This window comes from Pelodiscus sinensis, chromosome Z, assembly GCF_052426305.1.
Source record: "Pelodiscus sinensis isolate ZL-2025 chromosome Z, ASM5242630v1, whole genome shotgun sequence".
Classification (NCBI taxonomy): Eukaryota; Metazoa; Chordata; order Testudines; family Trionychidae; genus Pelodiscus; species Pelodiscus sinensis.
In genome coordinates, this window is record NC_143085.1 from 30,910,970 (window position 1) to 30,931,925 (window position 20,956).

Here is a 20,956-nt window from a genome sequence, read left to right on the forward strand (position 1 = left end):
CATTTGAGTTTTTGAGAACTCTTAAATGAATACCATCTGGTCCCGGTGACTTGTTACTGTTAAGTTTATCAATTTGTTCCAAAACCTCCTCTAATGACACCTCAATCTGGGACAATTCCTCATATTTGTTACCTAAAAAGAATGGCTCAGGATAATCTCCCCAATATCCTCAGCCGTGAAGACTGAAGCAAAGAATTAATTTAACTTCTCTGCTATGACTTTATCATCTTTGAGTACTCCTTTAGCATCTCGATCATCCAAGGGCCCCACTGGTTGTTTAACCAGCTTCCTACTTCTGATGTACTTTAAAAACATATTACTATTACTTTGAGTTTTTGGCTAGCTGTTCTTCAAACTCCTTTTTGGCCTTTCTTATTATATTTTTACACATAATTTGACAGACTTTATGCTCCTTTCTGTTTTCCTCACTATGATTTGACTTCCACTTTTTAAAATATGTCTTTTTATCCGTCATTGTTTCTTTTACCTGGTTGTAAAGCAACGGTGTCACTTTTTTTGGTTCTTTTACTGTGTTTTTTAATTTGGGGAATACCTTTAAGTTGGGCCTCTATTATGGTGTCTTTGAAAAGCTTCCATGCAGCTTGCAGAGATTTTACTTTTGTCACTGTACCTTTTCATTTCTGTTTAACTAACTTCCTCATTTTTGTGTAGTTCCCCTTTCTGAAATTAAATACCACAGTGTTGGGCTGCTGAGGTTTTTTTCCCCCACCACAAGGATGTTAAATTTTAAAACATTATGATCACTATTTCCAAGCACTCCAGTTATATTTTACCTTTTGAACAGATCCTGTGCTCCACTTAGGAGTAAATCAAAAATAGCCTTTCCCCTTGTATGTTCCAAAACCAGCTGCTCCAAGAAGCAGTCATTTAAGGTATCACAACATTTTATCTCTGCATCCTGTCCTGAGGTGATGTGTACCAGTCAGCATTGGGATAGCTGAAATCCCCCATTATTATCAAGTTTTTTAATTTGACAGCTTCTCTAATCTCCCTTTGCATTTCCTGGTCGCTATCCCTGTCCTGATCAGGTGGTTGATAATATATCTCTACTACTATATTCTTATTATTGGAGCATGGAATTACTAGCATAGAGATTCTATGGAACATTTTGGGTCATTTAAGATTTTTACTTCATTTGAGTCTACATTTTCTTTTACGTATCATGCCACTCTTCTACCAGCATGACCTGTTGTGTCCTTCCAATATATTTTGTGCCCTGGTATGACTGTCTCATTGATTGCCCTCATTCCATCAAGTTTCTGTGATGCCTATTATATCAATATCCTCCTTTAAAACTAGGCATTCTAGTTCATTTTATTATTTAGACGTCTAGCATTTCATTACTGTTCAAATTTCATTACTGTTGAACTAAGAAGGGCTACACCTACACTACAAAGAAAAAAGACACGCAAACTGCAGTTCACAATTTGCGTATCTTTTTCTGCTTTTCTTTCAAAAGAGGATTTTCCGAAATGTGGCAGCTACACAGCTCCAAATGTCAGAAAAACCTTCTCTTTCAGGCCATCCCTTCTTCCTCGTGAAATGAGGTTTATGGGGATGGCAAAAGAATGCACCTGTTTTTTCAGAAAATTTTCCAAAAAAGCGGACATATTCCTTAGATGTGGCATAGCTTTTCCGGGATACATTTGGTATCCCGGAAAAGAGCTGCAGTCTAGACATAGCCAAAGTGAACAGAAACAGTAAGCTTTCATAAGACTCACTTCAAACAGTCCTGAGGCAAAAGCAACAAAGTTCTACAATTGTATAGCTCGACGCTTGGCTAGACACAGAGGACCCCTTGAGACTATCACTCAGTGTCTTAAATCATACAAAGGAGCTCACCTACGTATCCTGGGTGCCCCACCACTCTCTCCTGTTGGGTCAGAAGCTCTGGTCTCCACTAGTAAAGGAGTTGGGGTAAAAGCCCCCTAGCACAGTAACACAGATGCTGACAATTGCTTAGCTCTGGGAGGGCTCAACCACAGTGACTGACAGCACCCAGGAGCACAGCCCCAAACAGAACCAAAACCCCACAATAAATAAATCAAGTCTCATTCCGAATAAAAGTTTTGCACAGAGATATCTTATAAGTTTGCTTTCTATCAATATGAGAGAGATGTGCACAGATATTATTCTTCCCCTCCCCCACACACTTCAGATAATTATTTACACTGGGTTTGATAATAAACAAAAGTTTTTATTAAGTATGAAAAAGTAGGAGGTAAGTGATTACAAGTGAAAAAACAGATCAAAGTTACTAAGCAAAAACAAAACAAAACATGCCAGCTAAACCTAATACACGAAGAGAAGTTATTACAAATAGTTCCCACTCTAGTTCTTATTTCATGTTCAGTTTTTCACAAGCCAGAATTGATCTTTTTCTCTGACCTGAATTCAGCAGTGCTCCTTCACTCCTCTTGTTATGGTTCTCTTCTACCTCCACCCTCCCCAGACGCCAAGTTTTCTTGTGTATCTTCAGGGTGGGGAGGCAGTTTCAAGAGCCAGCTGAAGACACTCATTGTTTGCTACCTATCCCTTAAACAGAGTTTCCCCAGGTGGGAAGTTTTTGTTCTATCCTTCCTATCCCAATGGAAAAATACAAAATTCATGATAGATTCCAAAACCAGATGGTATGGTCATCTGTCTTTGTAGAACTAACTATAGTTTAGGACTACAGGAAAAACAAAATCATTTATAGATTGTTGCCTTGAGCATTGGGTCATTAAGTTCCTTAAGCACCATTAATAGCTTTCACTAGAAGACCTAGATTAGTAAGTAGGTATACATTTCATATTTCTAACTTCATATAAAAAAAAGATACATGAAGACAAATAGAACATATACAAATCAGAGGATCACATGGTCCTGAATGATAGATTACTTGCCTTGTTTTGCAGGAAGCATATTTGAATAATTCATATTCAAAACCATATTTCCATAAGATATGAGGGGAGACTCATAATCTTCCAATTTAAAAAATTACGATCCAGTAAACAAGCTCACCTTGTTTTAATTGGAATAGCTAATTTAATCCTGAAGCTTCTGCACCAGATCAACAAATTCATTTTTCAGATTTTTTGCATTGTCTAAAAAAATATAATCATGGAATATATTAATATTGTATTAATTGATGACTCAGTTATTAAGCAACACTTAAGAACGCAACAGTTTCTTAATGTTTCCCTCAAATTCTGAACTTCAAAAGAAATGACAAGTTGATATGCTTTCTACCAATGAGTAGCTAAGCATAGAATGTTTTTACATCAAGGTAGGCTACATTGTCACATTAATTTTAAGAAGGAAGCCTGGGTAGGAAAGATAATAGTGCACTATATTTAATACCTTTACCAGCTGCCGTACAGGAAGTGTGAGCAAGTGTTTAGAGTGGGGAATCAGAAGACTGGACAAATGAATTCATTTCCTTCGTCAGCTGATGTTATTATGACCATAGCATGCAAGAGCCCTCGTTATGGACCAGGATCCCATTATGTAATGTGCTGCCCCAAGAAGCTTACGATTTAAATATAAGATAAGAGACAACAGATGCCTATATAGACAGAGGGGGGGGGGGGGGGACACAAAAAATAAGATATTATTGTAGGCTGGGATGTTTGCAAAGAAGCAGTCAGTTTTTTGTCAGCATCACCATTGATTCTCTAGAAAAACTAGAAAGATTTTCCCAAGATAGTTGTACCAAACCATATAGCTAAACTAGCAAAACCCTCCTAAGCTGTGTCTACACTAAGCACTTATTGATATGGGAATATCAGGATACTGTTCCAGCAAAGTGTTCCTAATGTGGCTGCAGCTACCATGCCAAAACTGTCTTTGTACTAAGGATGTTAACCACAATTTAATTGACTAGTTGAGTAGTTGGACTGTCCACCTGGGTCAACTTCTACTCAAGACCCGACTTATACCTACATTTGGGTAGTAGTTCTATTATTTTAGCTCTCTGCAGGGATTAAAGTAACAAATTTTTACAGGTACTGTCATATTGCACTCCTCTTGGGAGGGCTCTCAAGGCAGAAGGTTGGGGGGTATGACAACGGTATTTGTAAGAAATTTAAGTATGGGGTGGAGTCAGGGGGGCACAAGCCTGAGGGTGAGAGATGTGGGGGATACAGGAGTAAGGGCAGGGGTTGGGAAATACATGGGGACTCAGGGCAAAGGGTGGAGATTGGGTGGTGCACAACTGGGCAGAGAGTTGGTATGTATGGGGGGCTCAGGGCAGGGGGTACAGGAGTCAGAGCAGAGTGTAGGGGGCTCAGGGCAGAAGTATGAGGGATGCAGCAGTCAGTAGAAGGCTGGATGTGTGCAGGTCTCAGTGCAGGAGATTGGAGTGTGGGGACTCGGGGGAGGGGTGGGAGGCTCAAGGCTGGGGCATCCCCAGGGCTGGCTGGGATATTGGGGACCAAGCTCCTAGGCTGGAGTCTGGGTACACCGTGGCCATGCCACCCAAGGGCTTTGCACAATGCTGAGTTGGAACCACCAAGGCTATGGCCTCACCTCTTCACCACCATCTGTTTGGTGCTAGGTCCAAGGGCCATAGTAGGAGAGTGTTTTGGGCTGCTGTGGGTGTGAAGGACCGGAATGGGAGGAATGGGCTGCCCATGCCCAGCACTGGCGCTGGAACCTTTCCTGTGTATAGTGGCTGGCAACATCCAGAGCCCTTCCTCCAACCAGCTTACCTTTGGCTGTCTAGTTTATAAAGGGCTCAGTTGCTTTGTTACACTTATCCAGAATGAAAAGTGTCTGTTATACCCATCAGCTTAAATAAAAGTTAGCCCAAACCATAACATTATTAAATTGTTACTTGGCTGAAATACACTGTTCCACTCTTTTCAGTTGAAGAAGCTGCTAGAACCATTTTCTAGAATATTAAGTAATGTGGAAAAAGGAAATTTCAATGAGAAAATACTCTTATCTGCTTTTCCATGTCTTAGACACCGAGTTCCTGTTTAATTTGGCTCAAACTGGATCATGCACTAATCCAGTGCAGAAAACGTAAGCAAGCTTATGCATATAAACCATCCAAATGCTACCATAATGTTCAAAGGCTAAAAAAGAAAAAACTATCCGTGGAAGGAAAATGGAACTGGCAGTCAAACTAGAAGCACAACTCAGCAAAACCAGGAAGGGACTGTTCAGCCCCTATTATATAGGGAAATCCATCAACTTCACAAAGAAACTCGCACTGAACAACTGGGCTGTGCCCAAGAAAGCTCATGATACCATCTACATATTTTGTTAGTCTACAGAGTGCTACCAGACCATTTGTTGTTTAAGTTTACCCTACTATATAGTTGGGAGAGAGCTAGCTCAAACTGCAGATTGTCTTCTACCTAGAAAGCAACTATTTAAAGGGAATGCATACTGTTCCTCTTCAGGATATTTTCTCTGGTATCCCTTAAATCAGGGGATGTCAGTCACATGGGCCAGATGCATATGTGTTAGGAATATAAAAACCTGTTTAAAATGTTAACTAGTTAAACTATATGTTTAATCAGTTAATTGACCTGCTGCATTGCACTGCAGGCTGGGCTGGGCCAGACTAGCTGCACCCATGCCATGGATGGGGAGCTGCTGCAGCCTGCCTGGGCTGGAGCGTTCATCCACCCCACGGCATGGTGCAATAGGCCTGGCCAGTCAGAAGCAGCCCCTGCCTATAGCTCACTGGGCTAGGCCGGACTGATCTGGCTGAAGTGGGTGCCAATTAATCAGTTACCAGTAATCATCGCCTTGCAAGGTTGATGCTTACTAGGTAACCATTTACATCCCTAATATATGTGGTTCACATGACTTTCAGAATCTCAGCATTGAGTGAATTTAGCACTGGTGAACACTGTGGTGCTCACAACTGTAGAACCTGAAGAGCACTGAGCAGGCAAATTGTAGGCAGCAGTGTGAAAGCTTCTCCTTCCACTCACCCAGAATACAAATCAACTCTGCTCTGAGGGGTTGAACACAGGAAAGTACAAACTACCTCTCCCTTGTGTCCTTGACTTCCCTGTCAACAAGTGCCAGTTGTAGTGGTGTTTTCTATGACAACTACACACTGACTAGATGATGGACTCAGATCATCAGCTTATTTAATATGGATAACTGAACAGCTGTCAGATGGAATAATTTTTGGGCACTACAGACCTTTGTGGCTCTAGTTTCCTCCTGTAGTCCAATACCTGGTCCTTGAGAGCATCTCCCTCATGAAGCTGGAGACTAGAGACTCCTGAGGAAAAAGATATGGAATGGGAAGAGCACAGGCAATAATGCATGCAGATATAGCCACTAAGAATGTTAGGAGTAAGGATGTTAAAATGCAGTTATCTGGCTAATCATATAGTCAATACAATCTATATCGACTTACAATTAGTCAATAAGCACCACTGTGCAGAGCCGCAGCGGGGTAGCTTCAGGAGCTGACTCCAGCCAGGAATGAGCAGTCCTGGCTCATGCAGGCTCTGAAGCCACCCAGGCTGCAGCTCTGTATTATAACTTAGGGTACGTCTAGACTACATGCCTCTGTCGCCAGAGGCATGTAGATTAGGCTACCAGATATAGGAAAATGAAGCGGCGATTTAAATAATCCCGCTTCATTTAAATTTACATGGCTGCCGCGCTGAGCCGACAAACAGCTAATCAGCAGCGATCAGCGCTAGCCGGGACTGCTTAATCCCAGCTTGTGCTGAGTCCAGCAGCCCGTTTGTGGTATACAGCTCTGTCCACCATGAACATGCTGGTGCCAGAGCAGCCTCTGTTTGCAGCAGCTAGGGCTGGCTCTATCCAACTCCCCAGTGGGACCCCTCTGGACAGGGGCTGCTTCGCAGCAGCCCTCTCCCATTGCCCCCCACTGCCTCTGATAGAGGAAGCAGAGGGGGCAGGTGGCAACCCAGAAATGGTGCTGGGGGAAGGAAGGGAACTGGTTTTTAAGACAGCTCCTCCCAGCACTGGCTCCTGTCCCCCCTTGCTGCCTCTCATAGAGGCTGCGGGGGAGGGGTGCTGCACAGAGTATGGTGCAAGGTGGACTGCTTCAGTTCCCGCTTGCCCTGTACTCCCTGCAGCACTTCTGCTTTTTGAACCCTAGAGTGTTCTTGTACATTTCAAAAGCAGAAGCACCCACAGTGATAACAGCGTGAGTTAGGACTGCTTCAGTCCCTGCTCACATTGTTTCCCTGCTGTGCCTCTGCCTCCCCTGCCCTGCGAAGAGACAGGTTCCCCCCAGCACTAGCTCCTGTTCCCCCACCTTGCTGCCTCTCTCTGACAGAGGCAGCAAGGAGGGGTAGGAAAGCGATTAGTTGCTTATTGGATAGTGAACTAGTCACTAACATCCCTAGTTAAAAGGCAGGTAATTGGCTAATCATGTGGTCAATACAATTTATGTTGACTACATGATTAGATAAGGGGAGACACTCTGTCCTGTCTGGTCCTGGGTCCAGGAGCTACCCCCCACATTTAAAATGCAGAGCTGTAGGGATTCTGGATCCAGCACAAGCAAGGACTGCTCAGTCCAGGCTTGTGCGAGGTATGGAATCTACTCCTGCTGCAGCTTTGCATTTTAAATGTTGTAATAATCAGGTGGCTCTTACTAAATTTAAAAAGCAGAGATCAGTAGTCCTGGATGGGCATGATCAGTCCTTGCTTGTGCTGGGTCCAGCAGCCCCTGTATGCGGGGGGAACTGGGACCCCTACCCAGACAGGGGCTGCTGCTGGAACAGCCCAAGTTCACTGCCAGTCTGAGCTGCTGCGGACAGGGACTGCTTTGTGGCAGCAGCCCATCTGCAATGGACTAGGCTGGCTGCAAACACAGGTTGCTCCAGCAGCAGCCCGTTCTCAGGATACAGAGCAGCCTTCCCTGGTCCCCCACCCCCATAGAGAGGGGCAGGCATCACCATGGAGAATGCTAGTGGGAATTGGCTTCTTCTCCCCTCCTTGCTGCTTCTGATACAGAGGCAACCGCGGGGGAGGAGGAGGAAGAAGAGATAATGCAAGAGTCAACTTTTGACTACCCAATAAGCCTAGGCTTATCAGGTAGCTGACTACTCGACTAGTCGCTCACATCCCTAGTAGTCACCCTATCTCAAAAAACAAAAAAACAAAACAAAACAAATATATTGTTGAACTGGAAGAGATTCAGAAAAGGGCAACAAAAATTATCATGGTTATGAAATGACTTCCACATAAGAAGAGATAAATAAGACTGGGGCTTTTCAGCTTTCAAAAGGGATGACTGGGGGGATATAATAGAGGTATAGAGGTCTATACAATCATGACTGATGTGGAGAAAGTAAATAAGAAAGCATTAGTGTTACACAAGAACCAAATGAAATTAATGGACATCAGGTTTAAAATAAACAAAATCAAGTATTTTTTCCACACAACACAGTGAACCTGTGGAACTCCTTGCCAGAGATTATAACAGGGTTCAAACAAGAACTAGATATGGCCATGGAGAACAGGTTCATCAATAGCTATAGGGCAGGGATAGTATCCTTACTCTGTCAGAAGCTGGGCATGGGTGATGGGTTGGATCACTTGGCGATTACCTATTCTGTCCATTCTCTCTGGGAGACCTGACACTGGCCACTGTCAGAAGAGAGGAGACTAGGCTATATGGATCTTTAATTTGACCAAGTATGGCTGTTCTTATAGAATACTTTCCCTGTCCCAGGAACCTGTTCTCACCCCTAATAGCCACTAGGCTTACCTCAGCATACTACAGTAAAACTCCAGTGGTCTGGCACCATCTGGAACCCGGAAGTGCTCCAGGCAGCCGGACAATTGGAGCTGCTGTGATGGACCGGGCTGGGTCTGGGCACAGCTGAGGACATCTGCTCAGGGCGAATTGTTCAAACTAGGGGCTCCTTACAGCCCCCAGACTGGTGACCTCTCCAAACAGGCCACAAACAAGTCCCACAAAGCGCTTCAGCTGCCTGCCTGAAGCCTCACGAGCAAAACCCCTCCGACACCCCAGCAATATCCGTGCCCCAGATGGCCCCAGGCCTCATACACCGGTGGGGGGTCCTAGCACCCAATCCCACCTGCCCCGAACAAGTTCTGTCCGGTTCCAAGAAACCAGCCACAGATCCCTGGTCAATTTACCCTCTGGATCTTACCCACAAATCACGCTGGGCCAATCCTTTAGGATCTAACATCTAAAGGTTTATTACCACAATAAAGAAAAGCATGAGAGTAAGGTTGTTAAAGGATAGTACATTACGTGCATCGAATCTCCCAGTTCTCGATGCAGGCTTTAGCAGAGATGTTACAGCTGCTGGTTTAAAAGTCCTTGTTGCGCATCGTAGGATCAGGATGGGTCCACAGTTCTTCCTGGCTCTTCGATCCCTGCACTGTTGCCTCTGGGATGAAGTGCTGAGCTGAAGACCAAGATGGAGTCAACCACATGGCCTATTTATCCCTCCTTCCTGGTCTCTTCTTGGCTATAGCAGGTCACCTGGCCCACGGCTTATTCCTGTGTTCTCTGCTGGTAGCCTTACGTATGAGTCACCACTCATTCTTGAGGTGTGTCCTTGACCCATTGAGTGCCATTGTCCCACAGGGCCTCGCTGATTAGCATGTCCATAGGCCTGGCTCTGCCCAATGCTCAACCACATGCAGGGAAATATTCAGTATCCACACAGATTACAGATTCCTAACTACACACACAGACATTATACAATGACATGACTAGCGTACATAGGATTAGCAGACAGTGAGCTTCTATTCAACACCCCACATAGCCCCCTTTTATACCATTTTTGGGGCCAACACCCCCACCTATGGGTGCAGCAGTGATCTGGCTGCTTCCCTCAAATTCAGTAATGTGACAGCTGCTCTGCCCCCAGCTTCCCCGAATCAGCCACTGCTGAAACTGACCAGCGGCTGACTCCGGGAAGCGGGGAGCAGAGCAGCTGGGGTACTGCCGGGTTGGTCCTGTAGCGTAGCCCCTCAGCGCTGCGGGACCAACCCGACAGCATCCCAGCTGCTCTGCCCCAGACTTCCCCAAGTCAGCTGCTGCTGAAACTGACCAGCAGCTGACTCCAGGAAGCCCGGGGCAGAGCACCCCAGGGCTTCCCAGAGTCAGCAGAGCACCCCAGGGCTTCCCGGAGTCAGCCGCTGGTCAGTTTCAGCAGCAGCTGACTTGGATTCCCCCCCACTCCACCCCAGACCCCTGAGAGCCCCTCCTTCCTATAGTCCAGCTTATTTGATAATCCAGCACCCCCTGGGTCCTAAAGGTGCCGGATTATCAGAAGTTTACTTTATTTGTCTATTGACAGAGGAGTTGCACTGTTTGAAAACAGCAAGAATGGTGTAGAGAAGTAACGTGTACTCTACCCATCATCACTGACACCTCCAGGAGAGAGTGGAGTAAATGGGAAAGCAACGGCTGTCTGGAATCCTGGAGAAAGGTCACTTGAGTTGGAGAATTAGAGATGCCATTAAATCTAAAAGCAATCTTCAAAGGTTAAAATAAATGAAAATATTTGGAACTAGGCTTGGGTCAAAAATGTGAAAAGAGAGCAGTTATTAAGAAAATATATTAGAATTATAGAAATGTGATTAGGATTATTTAATTTAAAGAAACAGAACATATGATGGTCAATTCTAAAGGCAAGGGCTATAATAAATTTTAAAAAAAATTAATGATGAGAGTTAACACTAAGTAGGATTAAGCATATAACGTGCCAGGAACCATTCTAGCATGGTTGCATTTTTCACCCACTCTGCACTTGGATGATGTGCAGGTGAAGTAAGGTTGGTTTTCCTCTTCCTGTTTTTCCATCACATCATTTGAATAAGTTTTTAGTTCTTGTCTTATTTCTTGCTCCTTGTGTGTATTGGTCATTCCTGTTTTTCTTCTCCTCTGTTTTGTTCTTGGCCTTCCTCCTATTTTTCCCCCCTCACTGTGTTCTCTTGCTCTGTGTAATATTTGCTGTTTTTATAATCTATGTTGTGCACACATACTAGTTCTCCCTCATTCCTGCCACAATGTCTCTTTCCTTAGCACTCCCTTCCTCTGCTCCATAAAATGTACCTTCATTCTCAAGCATTTTTGCCAGAGGCCCTACAAGCCAACCAGAAAAGGAAGAGTTTTGCCAAAGCCATTGTTCATGCTGCTTATGCCTCTTAACCCATCAAAGGGAACTGTGGTTTCTTCCATTGAACAGTTGATTGGTAACAAAAGCAAAGAAGAATGTGCAGCTGCTTAGCAACTGTAAGCTGCTGTGCTATGCAGTAGAGGAGTGGACCTGCCAATATTAGGCAGACCACATATCCAAGCCAGTTCTGCTGAAAAACCCTAGCTTAATAAACCAGCAGGAGCACTAAAACTGCCTTGTCCAAAAAAACCCCAACCAAACAAACAAACAACACCATCACAGAACAAGAATATCATCAATAACAGCCATAACACAAGGGACAGAAAGAACTCAGCTTGATTTCCTACCACAAGTGGAGTTTGCTATGCAGTAGTTTAGAAAGGAAGCTGTTTGTAAGCTGAATATATGTGAAAGTCTTGAAAAAAGAAAAAGAGATGATAATTCACAAATTTAAAGTAATTCAACAGCCTTTTCTATCAGCCAGTTATAGTTATCATACTTTCACGGTGCACATTTGATAAAACTAGGGATGTCAAGTAATTAAAAAATAAACATGATTAATTGTGTTGTTAAATGATGATAAAATACTATTTATTCAAATATTTTGGATGTTTTCTACATTTTTAAATATATTGATTTCAATGACAACACCACAAAGTGGACAGTGCTCACTTTATATTTTATTAACACAAGTACTTGCACTGTAAAAATAGCATTCTTCAAGTCACCTTATACAAGTACTGCAGTGCAATCACCAGGGCTCGACAAATAATGCAATCTACTTATGTAAAAAAGCTGCATTAAAAATTGTAAAACTTTAGAGCTTACAAGTCCATTCAGTCCTACTTCTTGTTCAAACAAGTTTGGTACAATTTGCAGGAGAGAATACTGCCTAATTCTTGTTTACTACATCACCTGAAAGTAAAAACACATGGCACTTTTGTAGCCAGCGTTGCAAGAAATTTACGTGCCAGATGTGCTAAAGATTCATGTGTCTTTTCATATGCTTTGGTCACCATTTCAGAGGACATATGATCATGCTGATGATGAGCTCTGCTTTAAAACAATCCAAAGCAGAGCAGACCAATGCATGTTCATTTTCATTATCTGAGTCAGAGTCAGATGCCACCAGAAGGTGGTCAATTTTTTTTGTTTTCTTTTTAGCCGAGAGTGGTTCAGGTGCTGAAGTTTTCACATTGGAGTGTAGTTCTTTTAAGACTTCTGGAAGCATGTTCCACATCTTGCTACTCTCATTTCGGACACTTCAGATTAATAAACCTTGGGTCAAGTACAATATCTATCTTTAGAAATCTCACATTGGTACCTTCTTTGCATTTTGTCAAATTTGCCGTGAAACTGTTCTTAAAACAAACGTGCTTGATCATCATCTGAGACTGCTATAAAATCAAATATGTAGCAGAAGGTTGGTAAAAGAGAACAGGAGGCATATAATTCCATCCCAAGGAGTATGGTCACAATTTTAATTAAACACATTATTTAAAGAGTATTAGCAGCATGGAACCATGTCCTCTGGAATGGTGGCTAAAGCACAAAGGGGCATACAAACATTTAACTTATCTGGCACAAATACCTTGCAACACTGGCTACAAAAGTGCCATGTGAATGCCTATTTTCACTTTTAGGTGACTTAATTAACAAGAAGTAGGCAGCATTAATCTCCCGTAAATGTAAACAAACTTGTTTGTCTTAGTGATTATCTGAACAAGGAAAAGGACTGAGTGGACTTATAGGTTCCAAAATTTTAGATTTTTTTAAATTTGTGTACAGTTATTTAACAAAAACTTAACATATGCAGATAATACGAAGCTGGAAGGGGTTGCAACTGCTTTGGAGGATAGGGTCATAATTCAAAATAATCTGGACAAACCGGAGAAATGGTCTGAGGTAAACAGGATGACGTTTAATAAGGACAAATGCAAAGTGTTCCACTTAGGAAGGAACGATCAGTTTCACACATACAGAATGGGAAGCGACTGTCTAGGAAAGAGTGCTGCAGAAAGGGATCTAGGGGTCACAGTTGACCCACAAGCTAAACATGAATCAGTGTGATGCTGTTGCAAAAAAAAGCAAACATGATTCTGGGATGCACTAGCAGGAATATTGTGAGCAAGACATGAGAAGTCATTCTTCCACTCTACTCTGCGCTGATTAGACCTCAGTTGGAGTACTGCGTCCAGTTCTGGGCACCACATTTCGAGAAAGATGTGGAGCAACTGAAAAAGGTCCAGAGCAGAGGTCCAGAGCAGAGCAACAAGAGTGAATAAAGGTCTAGAGAACATGACCTATGAAGGAAGACAAAGAATTGGGCTTATTTAGTTTGGAAAGGAGAAGACTGAGAGGGGACATGATAGTGGTTTTCAGGTATCTAAAAAATTGTCACAAGGGGGAGGGAGAAAAATTGTTCTCCTTGATCTCTGAGGATAAGACCAGAAGCAAGGGGTTTACACTGCAGCAAGGGAGGTTTAGATTGGACATTAGGAAAAACTTCCTAATTATCAGGGTGGTTAAACACTGGAATAAGCTGCCTAGAGAAATTGTGGAATTGTCATCCCTGGAGATATTTAAGAGCATGTTTGATAGACATATATCAGGAATGTCCTAGACCAGTGTTTCTTAAACTATGTTCCACGGAACTCTGGTGTTCCATGAACAACACGCAGGTGTGCCGTGACCACCTCTTTGTTTTTGTCTGACAATTCTTTTGAAGAAAATTTTCATAGGTGTTCCGAATAAAAAATATTATTGTTTGGTATTCCATGGTCTCTCAAAAAGTTTAAGAAACACTGGTCTAGACAGTATTGGGTCCTGCCAAGAGGGCAGGGGACTGAACTCTATGACCTCTTGAGATCCCTTCCAGTTCTAGTGTTCTAGGACTATGATTCTATATGTAAGTTACATTTTTACAATAAAGTGATTGCATTATAGTACAATTTCTTGCTTTTATAATTTTTACAGTGAAGATATTTATAATATTGAGTACTGTACATTTTATATCCTATGTTATAATAGAAATTTATATTTAAAAATGTAAACAAATAAATTTCAGTCCATACTCTGTTTAGCATTGTGATCATCACAATTAATTTTTTGTGAGTTAACTGCGATTAATTGACAGCACTATTAAAACCAGCTCAAGTACAATATTGTCTCAACTCTTTTAGTGATCAAAGTCTCAATGCCCAAGTATTCTGATCCAGATATGTTTATAGTTTACCAGTTATAGTGTATGCTTTCATTTCCTATCAATAATACAAGAAACAACAAATAGTCCTGCAGCACCTTAGAGACTAACAAAAAATGTAGATGGTATCATGAGCTTTCGTGCGCACAACCCACTTCTTCAGATGAATGGACTTAAGAGGTCCAGGTTGAAAAATAAATAGCAGAGGAAGAGAGAGGACGGGGAGGGAAAGAGAAGGGAAAAAATGGGGAAAAAATTGTCAATTAGCATGTCCATGCTAAATGAAGCTGGACATTTAGCTTTCATTTTATTTCATTCAGCATGAATAAAGTTCATAGTCTCTGCTCTGCCACCTGCCCCCATCCCACTGCCTCTGTCAGAGGCAGCAGCGGTGAGGAGGTAGGGTAGGCTGCCATGAAGCAGCCTCTGCCAGTGGTGGGCCAAGGCTTGCTGTGGACAGAAGCTGTTTCGGTAGCAGCTGCTGTGCCTCTGCATTTTAATATATTAAGCACTGCCTGGCTCTAACTACATTTAAAATGCAGAGGCGCAGTGGTTCCGGAGCTGGCACAATCCAGAACTGGTTAGTCCCGGCTCTTGCCGGCTCCGGGAACCACCTGCGCTGCAGCTTTGCAGAGCTGCTCACCTTATGAGCTAATCGTGTAGTCGATACAAATTGTCTTGACTACACGACTGGCCAAAGAACAACTCTGGCCCTCTCTACTCCCGCCCTAGCTGGCCCATCTGTCCTGCTGCCCTGCCTGTCCCTTCCCTCGTCCCATTCTGGCTCCATGCTGTCATGGACTGGGGTTCTCTGGACTCCAGCACTGGCCTTGCACTGCTGTGGACAGTCAGGTTTCCCTGGCTCTGCTCTGTTGTGGGTGGCTGGGATTCTCCTACCACTGGCTCTATGCTGCCAAAGGCAGATGGGGTTCTCCAACCCCCAGCTCTGTGCTGCTGTAGACAGCCCTGCACTGCTGTGGGCTGCTGGGTGTCTATAGACCTGGCCCCAGCCCTGCTTTGGGGCTCCTTCAGCCCCACTGCCCCCAGCCCTGGCTGGGCTGCTGGCCCTCCAGCCATTAGGGTCCCAGGCTCTCTGGTCCAGGAGGCACTTATAGCCAGACCAAAATGTGCCAGATTTCAGAGGTGGAACCTGGAATAGTGCTGATGTAATAAACTTCTATAAGGCATCTGACTTTTTGATTAAGAAACTAATACAATATAAAAACTGTCTGATAGGTCTCACAATGTAAACTATAAACAGGAAATCAATGATTGAGAATGTTTCTAGTGAGATCTTGCACGGATTGTTTCCTCACTCTATATTCATAAACATTTTTCAATTACCTGGAATAATATAAAATTGTTACTGATAAAATATAAAGACAACAAAGAGTGGGGTAGTAAGTAAATAATGTAGAAGACAGATACTGACAAGAGTGATCTGGATTACTTGGTAAACTGGTCTTATATATTTACTATGGCAAGTGTTGCATTATGGCTAAATTTAAAGATGTACATCTGGAAACAAAAAAAAAAAAAAAAAAAAAAAAAAAAAAAAAAAATGGAGGCCAGGCCCAGAGGATGGGAGACTCTGAGAAGCAATAACGCTGAAGACGATTTTGGGGGTCACTGCTGATAATCAGCTGAACATGAGCTTGCAGTGCAATGCTGTTGCCAATAGGAGCTAATATAATCCTTAATTTATAAACATGGAAATACTGAGTAGGAGTAGAGAAGTCATATTACCTCTGTATTTGACACTGCTGTGACTGTTCCTGGAACACTGTAAGCATTTTGTGCATGTATATTTCAAGGATGTTGAAAAATTGGAGAAGGTTCAGAGAAAAACCTTGAGACTGATTAAAAGATTGGTAAGTATCTGTTATAGAGAGAGACTTAAGGAACTCAATCCATTTATATTACCCTTTTTTTTAATAAGGGGTAATTTGATCAGACTAGATGTACTTCAACGAAGAACATTTGGGTATTAAATCTAGCAGACAAAAGTTATAACAAGATTGAATGGTTGGAAGTTGAAGCCAGACCCTCCTCTCCCTCCAAAAATATCAGACTAGAAATAAATTTAAAACTCACTGAAACAATTTAAAGGATTATGATGATTTTCCATCCTAAGTTTTAAATCCAAGACTTGATGTTTTTCTAAAAGATATACTCTAGTTCAACTACAGCTATTGGGACTTGAAGCAGCAATTAACTGCAGGAAGTCCCAGGCCCTGTGTTAGGCAGGAAGTCAGACTAGATTACAATGATACAGTCTGTCCTTCTATTAATCTATCATCCAAAGCAGCATAAGAGTTGCTGAACATGACTGCACAGATGCTGCAGTACTAATTTCTAGTTTATTATTGTAAAATAACAGGTACAGGATCCTCAGTATAAAAGATTTGTAAGACTGAATAGAGTCAAAATTAATCACAATGGTCGCTACAAAACTTATATAAATACCTGCTTCTAGAGTGTCAAATATAACACTGTCACAAAAATGCAGCCACCTCTTGGGTAGAGATGACAGTCATTTAAACAACTGGCAAAGAACATGCTGCTCAACAATGAAAACAATGGGATACTTTGAGCAAGATCAAATCCTGTTCCTTTTGGAAGGAGCATTCTTGAATCATCAGTGAGCATACAGAACAGAAATTTGCTTTTAAAAAAGTGTCTCTCTAAAGATTCCCAGGTACTAAAACTGAGTCAGTTTTAACTCAGAGAAAGACTGAGTTGACCTTTCTGGGATTTAAAGTGCAATACTAGATAGTCCAGTGTTTCAGACCTGGTTGCCAAACAATCCATTCTACATAGTATAACTGTTCTCAGAGTGCCCTAGCAACTTTTAGGCTACAATTAAAATATGAATTAAACTTTTACAAAAGCAAGGAAATTCCAAGTTCAAATATATATGATATGATGTGATTTTCAGGGTATTTAGGGGCTTAGCACTTCTGAAAAATAGGCCCCTAATCTCTGCCCTAAACTCAGACTGCAGCATACATGGGCCAATTTTCACTTGCATATATGTGCAGCTCTCAAACCACACTTTTCTAGTGTTAACACTTGCTAGGGCAATTCATAGAATGTAAAGACATAGGTGATAGTTTTACACACTGCAAAGTGGTTAATTGCACACAAAAATCAGCACTGGAAAAGTAACGGCAGTGCAAACACACAAAAGTAGGACCTTGATCACTGGCTATTTGGAAACTATAATCAGAGTTGGGTATAACTAGTTAAGAAAAGAATTTCAGTCTTAAACCATGTTTTTGGTAGAAGAGGAAGAGGAGATGGTAATTTGAACATTAACATTTGTTAAAATATCTCAATACTTACTGTTTAATATTTATTTAAAAATGAAAAACAAGCACCACAAAGTTAGAAAGTGTTGCTTAAATTGACCACTTCCTCATTTATCACATGTTCAGCTTGCACAATGTAGTGTAAGATCTACAACGGTTTTGCCATAGTAAAAAACAATCTCCAATACTGCTTTGATTTGGCTGCTGTTAGTTTTGTTGCCTTTCAGTAAATTAAAAAAGGTTTTGACTTCTAATCTAATAAAAATAATCATGGAATAATTTTACAAGGATTTATGGTAATGAAAGGCTATACAGGCTATATCCATGCAGATATCTTTAATTATTATGTAAAGTGTCAAGCATGAGTTAAGATCCATGCACATGAGGATAGGAAACTCCAGGGATTTTTACATGTTGCTAACAGAGAGATATTATTGAATGCAAACATGCACGCCACTTTCCGAAATTAGCCTAGAAACAGAGTTTCCTCTTTCACTATACAACCTTAAAAAGTGCATAATGGCTCTGAAGAGATTTCAGAAAAGCAGGGAAGGGGGAAAAAAAACCAACAGTTTTTGAACCATTGTATCCCACTTAAGAGAGTTAGTTGGTCAAAGGTATCAGTATTAGGGGAGGGAACTCAGGGAAGGCAGGGGAGCCAATTTTCTCATTTTAAAAGACTTGTGTTTTAGAGGGATTTTCACATGGGAGTTTGTGCATCAAATACAGGCACACAGATTCCTTGCTTGTTCTACTAAAACAAAATGATTCAGGTTATGGAAGGATTACGGATGAAAATATGGTCAAATGTTAAGAGTAAAATACACCATATTTATTGTGAAAATGCAATGCCTTATTGGCACAATCCTACCTTCATTCTCTCAGCACATACCACAGGAAATCATTTACAAAAAACAAGAATGGCTAGTCAAACTCAAACTGGTATAGCAAACCCTGCACTATGCATCTCACCTCCAAGAGGCAATCATCCTTAAGTAGCCACTTACTCCCTTCCAATGAAGGTTCACTGTATGATTTTCTTCTACCCTAAAGAGAAGGCCACTTCTATAACTGAGTTTTGCTGACCCTTTGGATGGTTGCTTATGGCAGATTTCAATATTGGATCTAATTTTAGCATGGAATGTAGTGGAACAAACAACTCTCCCTAGAGCAAAATAAACTCTGAAACAACCACAATATACATGCAAGCCACAATATATATACTCTCATACTTAGACAGTTGTAGGAAAATCTATTTCATCTGATATATGGCATATCAAACCCACCCATAATGGATTTAATTGCACAGAATACAGACATCTGTTAATTCTGGTTGTGAGTGAACCTCCTAAACTAGTGTGAGTCTTGACCTAGATTTATTAAAATGGAAATACAGAATAGCAAGCTGGCCTCTTGCTTTGATCTTTTCTGTAAATGAATCAGAGGACTGACCCACCATTTACTAACATTTGTGGCCGACAATAGTCGAGAAGTGAGGGAGAGAGATCTCTCAAACTCACTTTGGAAAGGCGAGGATCTCCCTGCATTTACACAGAGTGGTGCAGAAGCTATATAATGGCGGCAGAATCAACAATGAACAGACAGATCCCTGCAGTCAGAGGAGAAACCGGGGCAGCCAGCAACCTGACTTGGCACAGGCCATGCACTCTGTCAGCTGCTCCTCCCTCCCAATCTCACTGTTGGAACCACCTTGTCTGTGGCCCGAAAAAGGCAGCGAAACCTACTTCGAAAAACAATCGGTTAAGAAAAGCTGTTTTAAAAAAAATATCACAAAGGACCCATCCTGCTTTCTACATAGCTTTACACATTTCCACCAACTTCAGCCCCATTACATTCATCTGAACTCCAGACTGCAAGTAGTCGTCTGATTTGTTTAAAGAAACCACCACCTTCTGGGGATATGAGTACCTCATGACATTTCCTGCCCATCTGGATATTTTTGTACTGCACTCTATTTTCAAATATCTGTGCTCTCACAGTAATTGGTTTAAGTTTCAAAAAAGTGATTAGGAAGATCTTCACACGATCGTTTTTATTTATAGGCACGTAGGTCTTTGCCTCGACGCTGTCTTTTGTCTTCCCCAAGCTAGGGTCCTGTTTCTTTAAGAGAGCTGCCAGCCTAGCCCTGGCCTCCCCTCCTCTCTCCCTTCCCCCCATCCGATTCCCCAGCCCCCCTGGGAGTGCCTAGCAGAACAGCAGGCAATACCTGGAGCCCTGCCAGGATCTCCGATTACACTCAGCCCCTGCTCGCTTCCTTCTGCTGATGCAAAGTGCTTTCACGAAATGGCAACCATTTCCCCCCGAGCCTTTAAAACAAAACAAAACAAAAAAAGCCTCTTCTTCACTTTCCACGAACCTCACAAGGGGGGGGGGCAGTCACCTCCCTGAAATGATCGGAACTAGAAACAACGCTAGACACTGGGAGACACAGACGTGCTGCTGCCCCCAAACCTGACAAGAATACAGCATTGCAAAGAAGAAGCCATTACGAAGCACTACCCCACCCCCTCTCATAAAACAATATGGAGTACAACCTGGAGCTGCATGCTGAAATGCCAGACAGCCTCCCTGTTTTTCTCTGGGCACTGGGCAGCAAAGGCATTACACGCTTGGTGCGTTAGCAGATTTTGAAATAAAAAGCAGCTGGGAGTTAGTGGCATGGGCTCAGTAGCTGCATCAAAGCACAGAACTGCTGTGAACATCAACTGCGTCACGTCTTCCCGACTGTAACAATCCTGGCTGCAAAAGTGTCCCTCCTTTGGAGGCAGCCTCCCTAATTTTGGATCTATTTTCAGACCGTTTCTAAACTAGCTGCCTCTCGTGGGGAAGAATTTTGCAGCGCAATTTAATGAAACCTTTACAGTTTCGTTTGCCACTGTTCTGAAAACAGTCCCTTTTTGTTTTTCGCCAGCCAGATTCTTCAGTAATTAGATGGATAAACACGTAAGGGCGTTCCCTTTCGTCTGTTCGTCTTTTAAAATCCTCCTTAGTAATCTTTTACTGTTTGGAGGTAGATTTTGCGAGTGTGGGTTGAAGGAAGAGGAACAATTTAACAGCCATGTAATGCCAGCATGGATTCGCAGTCTCCCTCCACAAAAAGCAGCCTTTCTTTAACAAGCGCTTTGTGGAGAGAAAAAGAAATCACCCTCTGAAAAGATATATTAATATAGCCTGTATTATGTATCTATGACACAAGAACAAGTTAGCTACCGTTTTACAAAAGATAATGAGGCTCTCTGTCCAGAACAATAACATTTGTCGAACAGGCCTGGGCTATCTCTTTCTCTGCAAGGGCAAAAGGGTTT

General features: G+C 42.3%; 2 protein-coding genes across 4 annotated transcripts in view; one reads left to right on the forward strand and one right to left on the reverse strand.

Annotated features, from left to right (window-relative positions):
• RHOF (ras homolog family member F, filopodia associated) overlaps positions 1–20,956 on the reverse strand; it is a 57,366-nt gene that overhangs the window by 35,308 nt on the left and 1,102 nt on the right. Inside the window, exon 1 of one of the 2 annotated variants that reach the window (XM_075898637.2) lies at positions 20,186–20,620. The exons of the other annotated variant lie outside the window; for it this stretch is intronic. Coding sequence (XP_075754752.1) covers positions 20,186–20,353 — 168 coding nt within the window. The 5' untranslated portion in view covers positions 20,354–20,620. Of the gene's footprint in view, positions 1–20,185; positions 20,621–20,956 lie in introns of those variants that run through there. 2 annotated transcript variants of the gene reach the window in all.
• Positions 1–20,956, forward strand: part of SETD1B (SET domain containing 1B, histone lysine methyltransferase) — a 117,781-nt gene that overhangs the window by 27,719 nt on the left and 69,106 nt on the right. The window contains exon 3 of one of the 2 annotated variants that reach the window (XM_075898630.2): positions 4,968–5,028. The exons of the other annotated variant lie outside the window; for it this stretch is intronic. The gene's annotated coding sequence lies outside the window, so the exon portion shown is untranslated. The remainder of the gene's footprint in view (positions 1–4,967; positions 5,029–20,956) is intronic. 2 annotated transcript variants of the gene reach the window in all.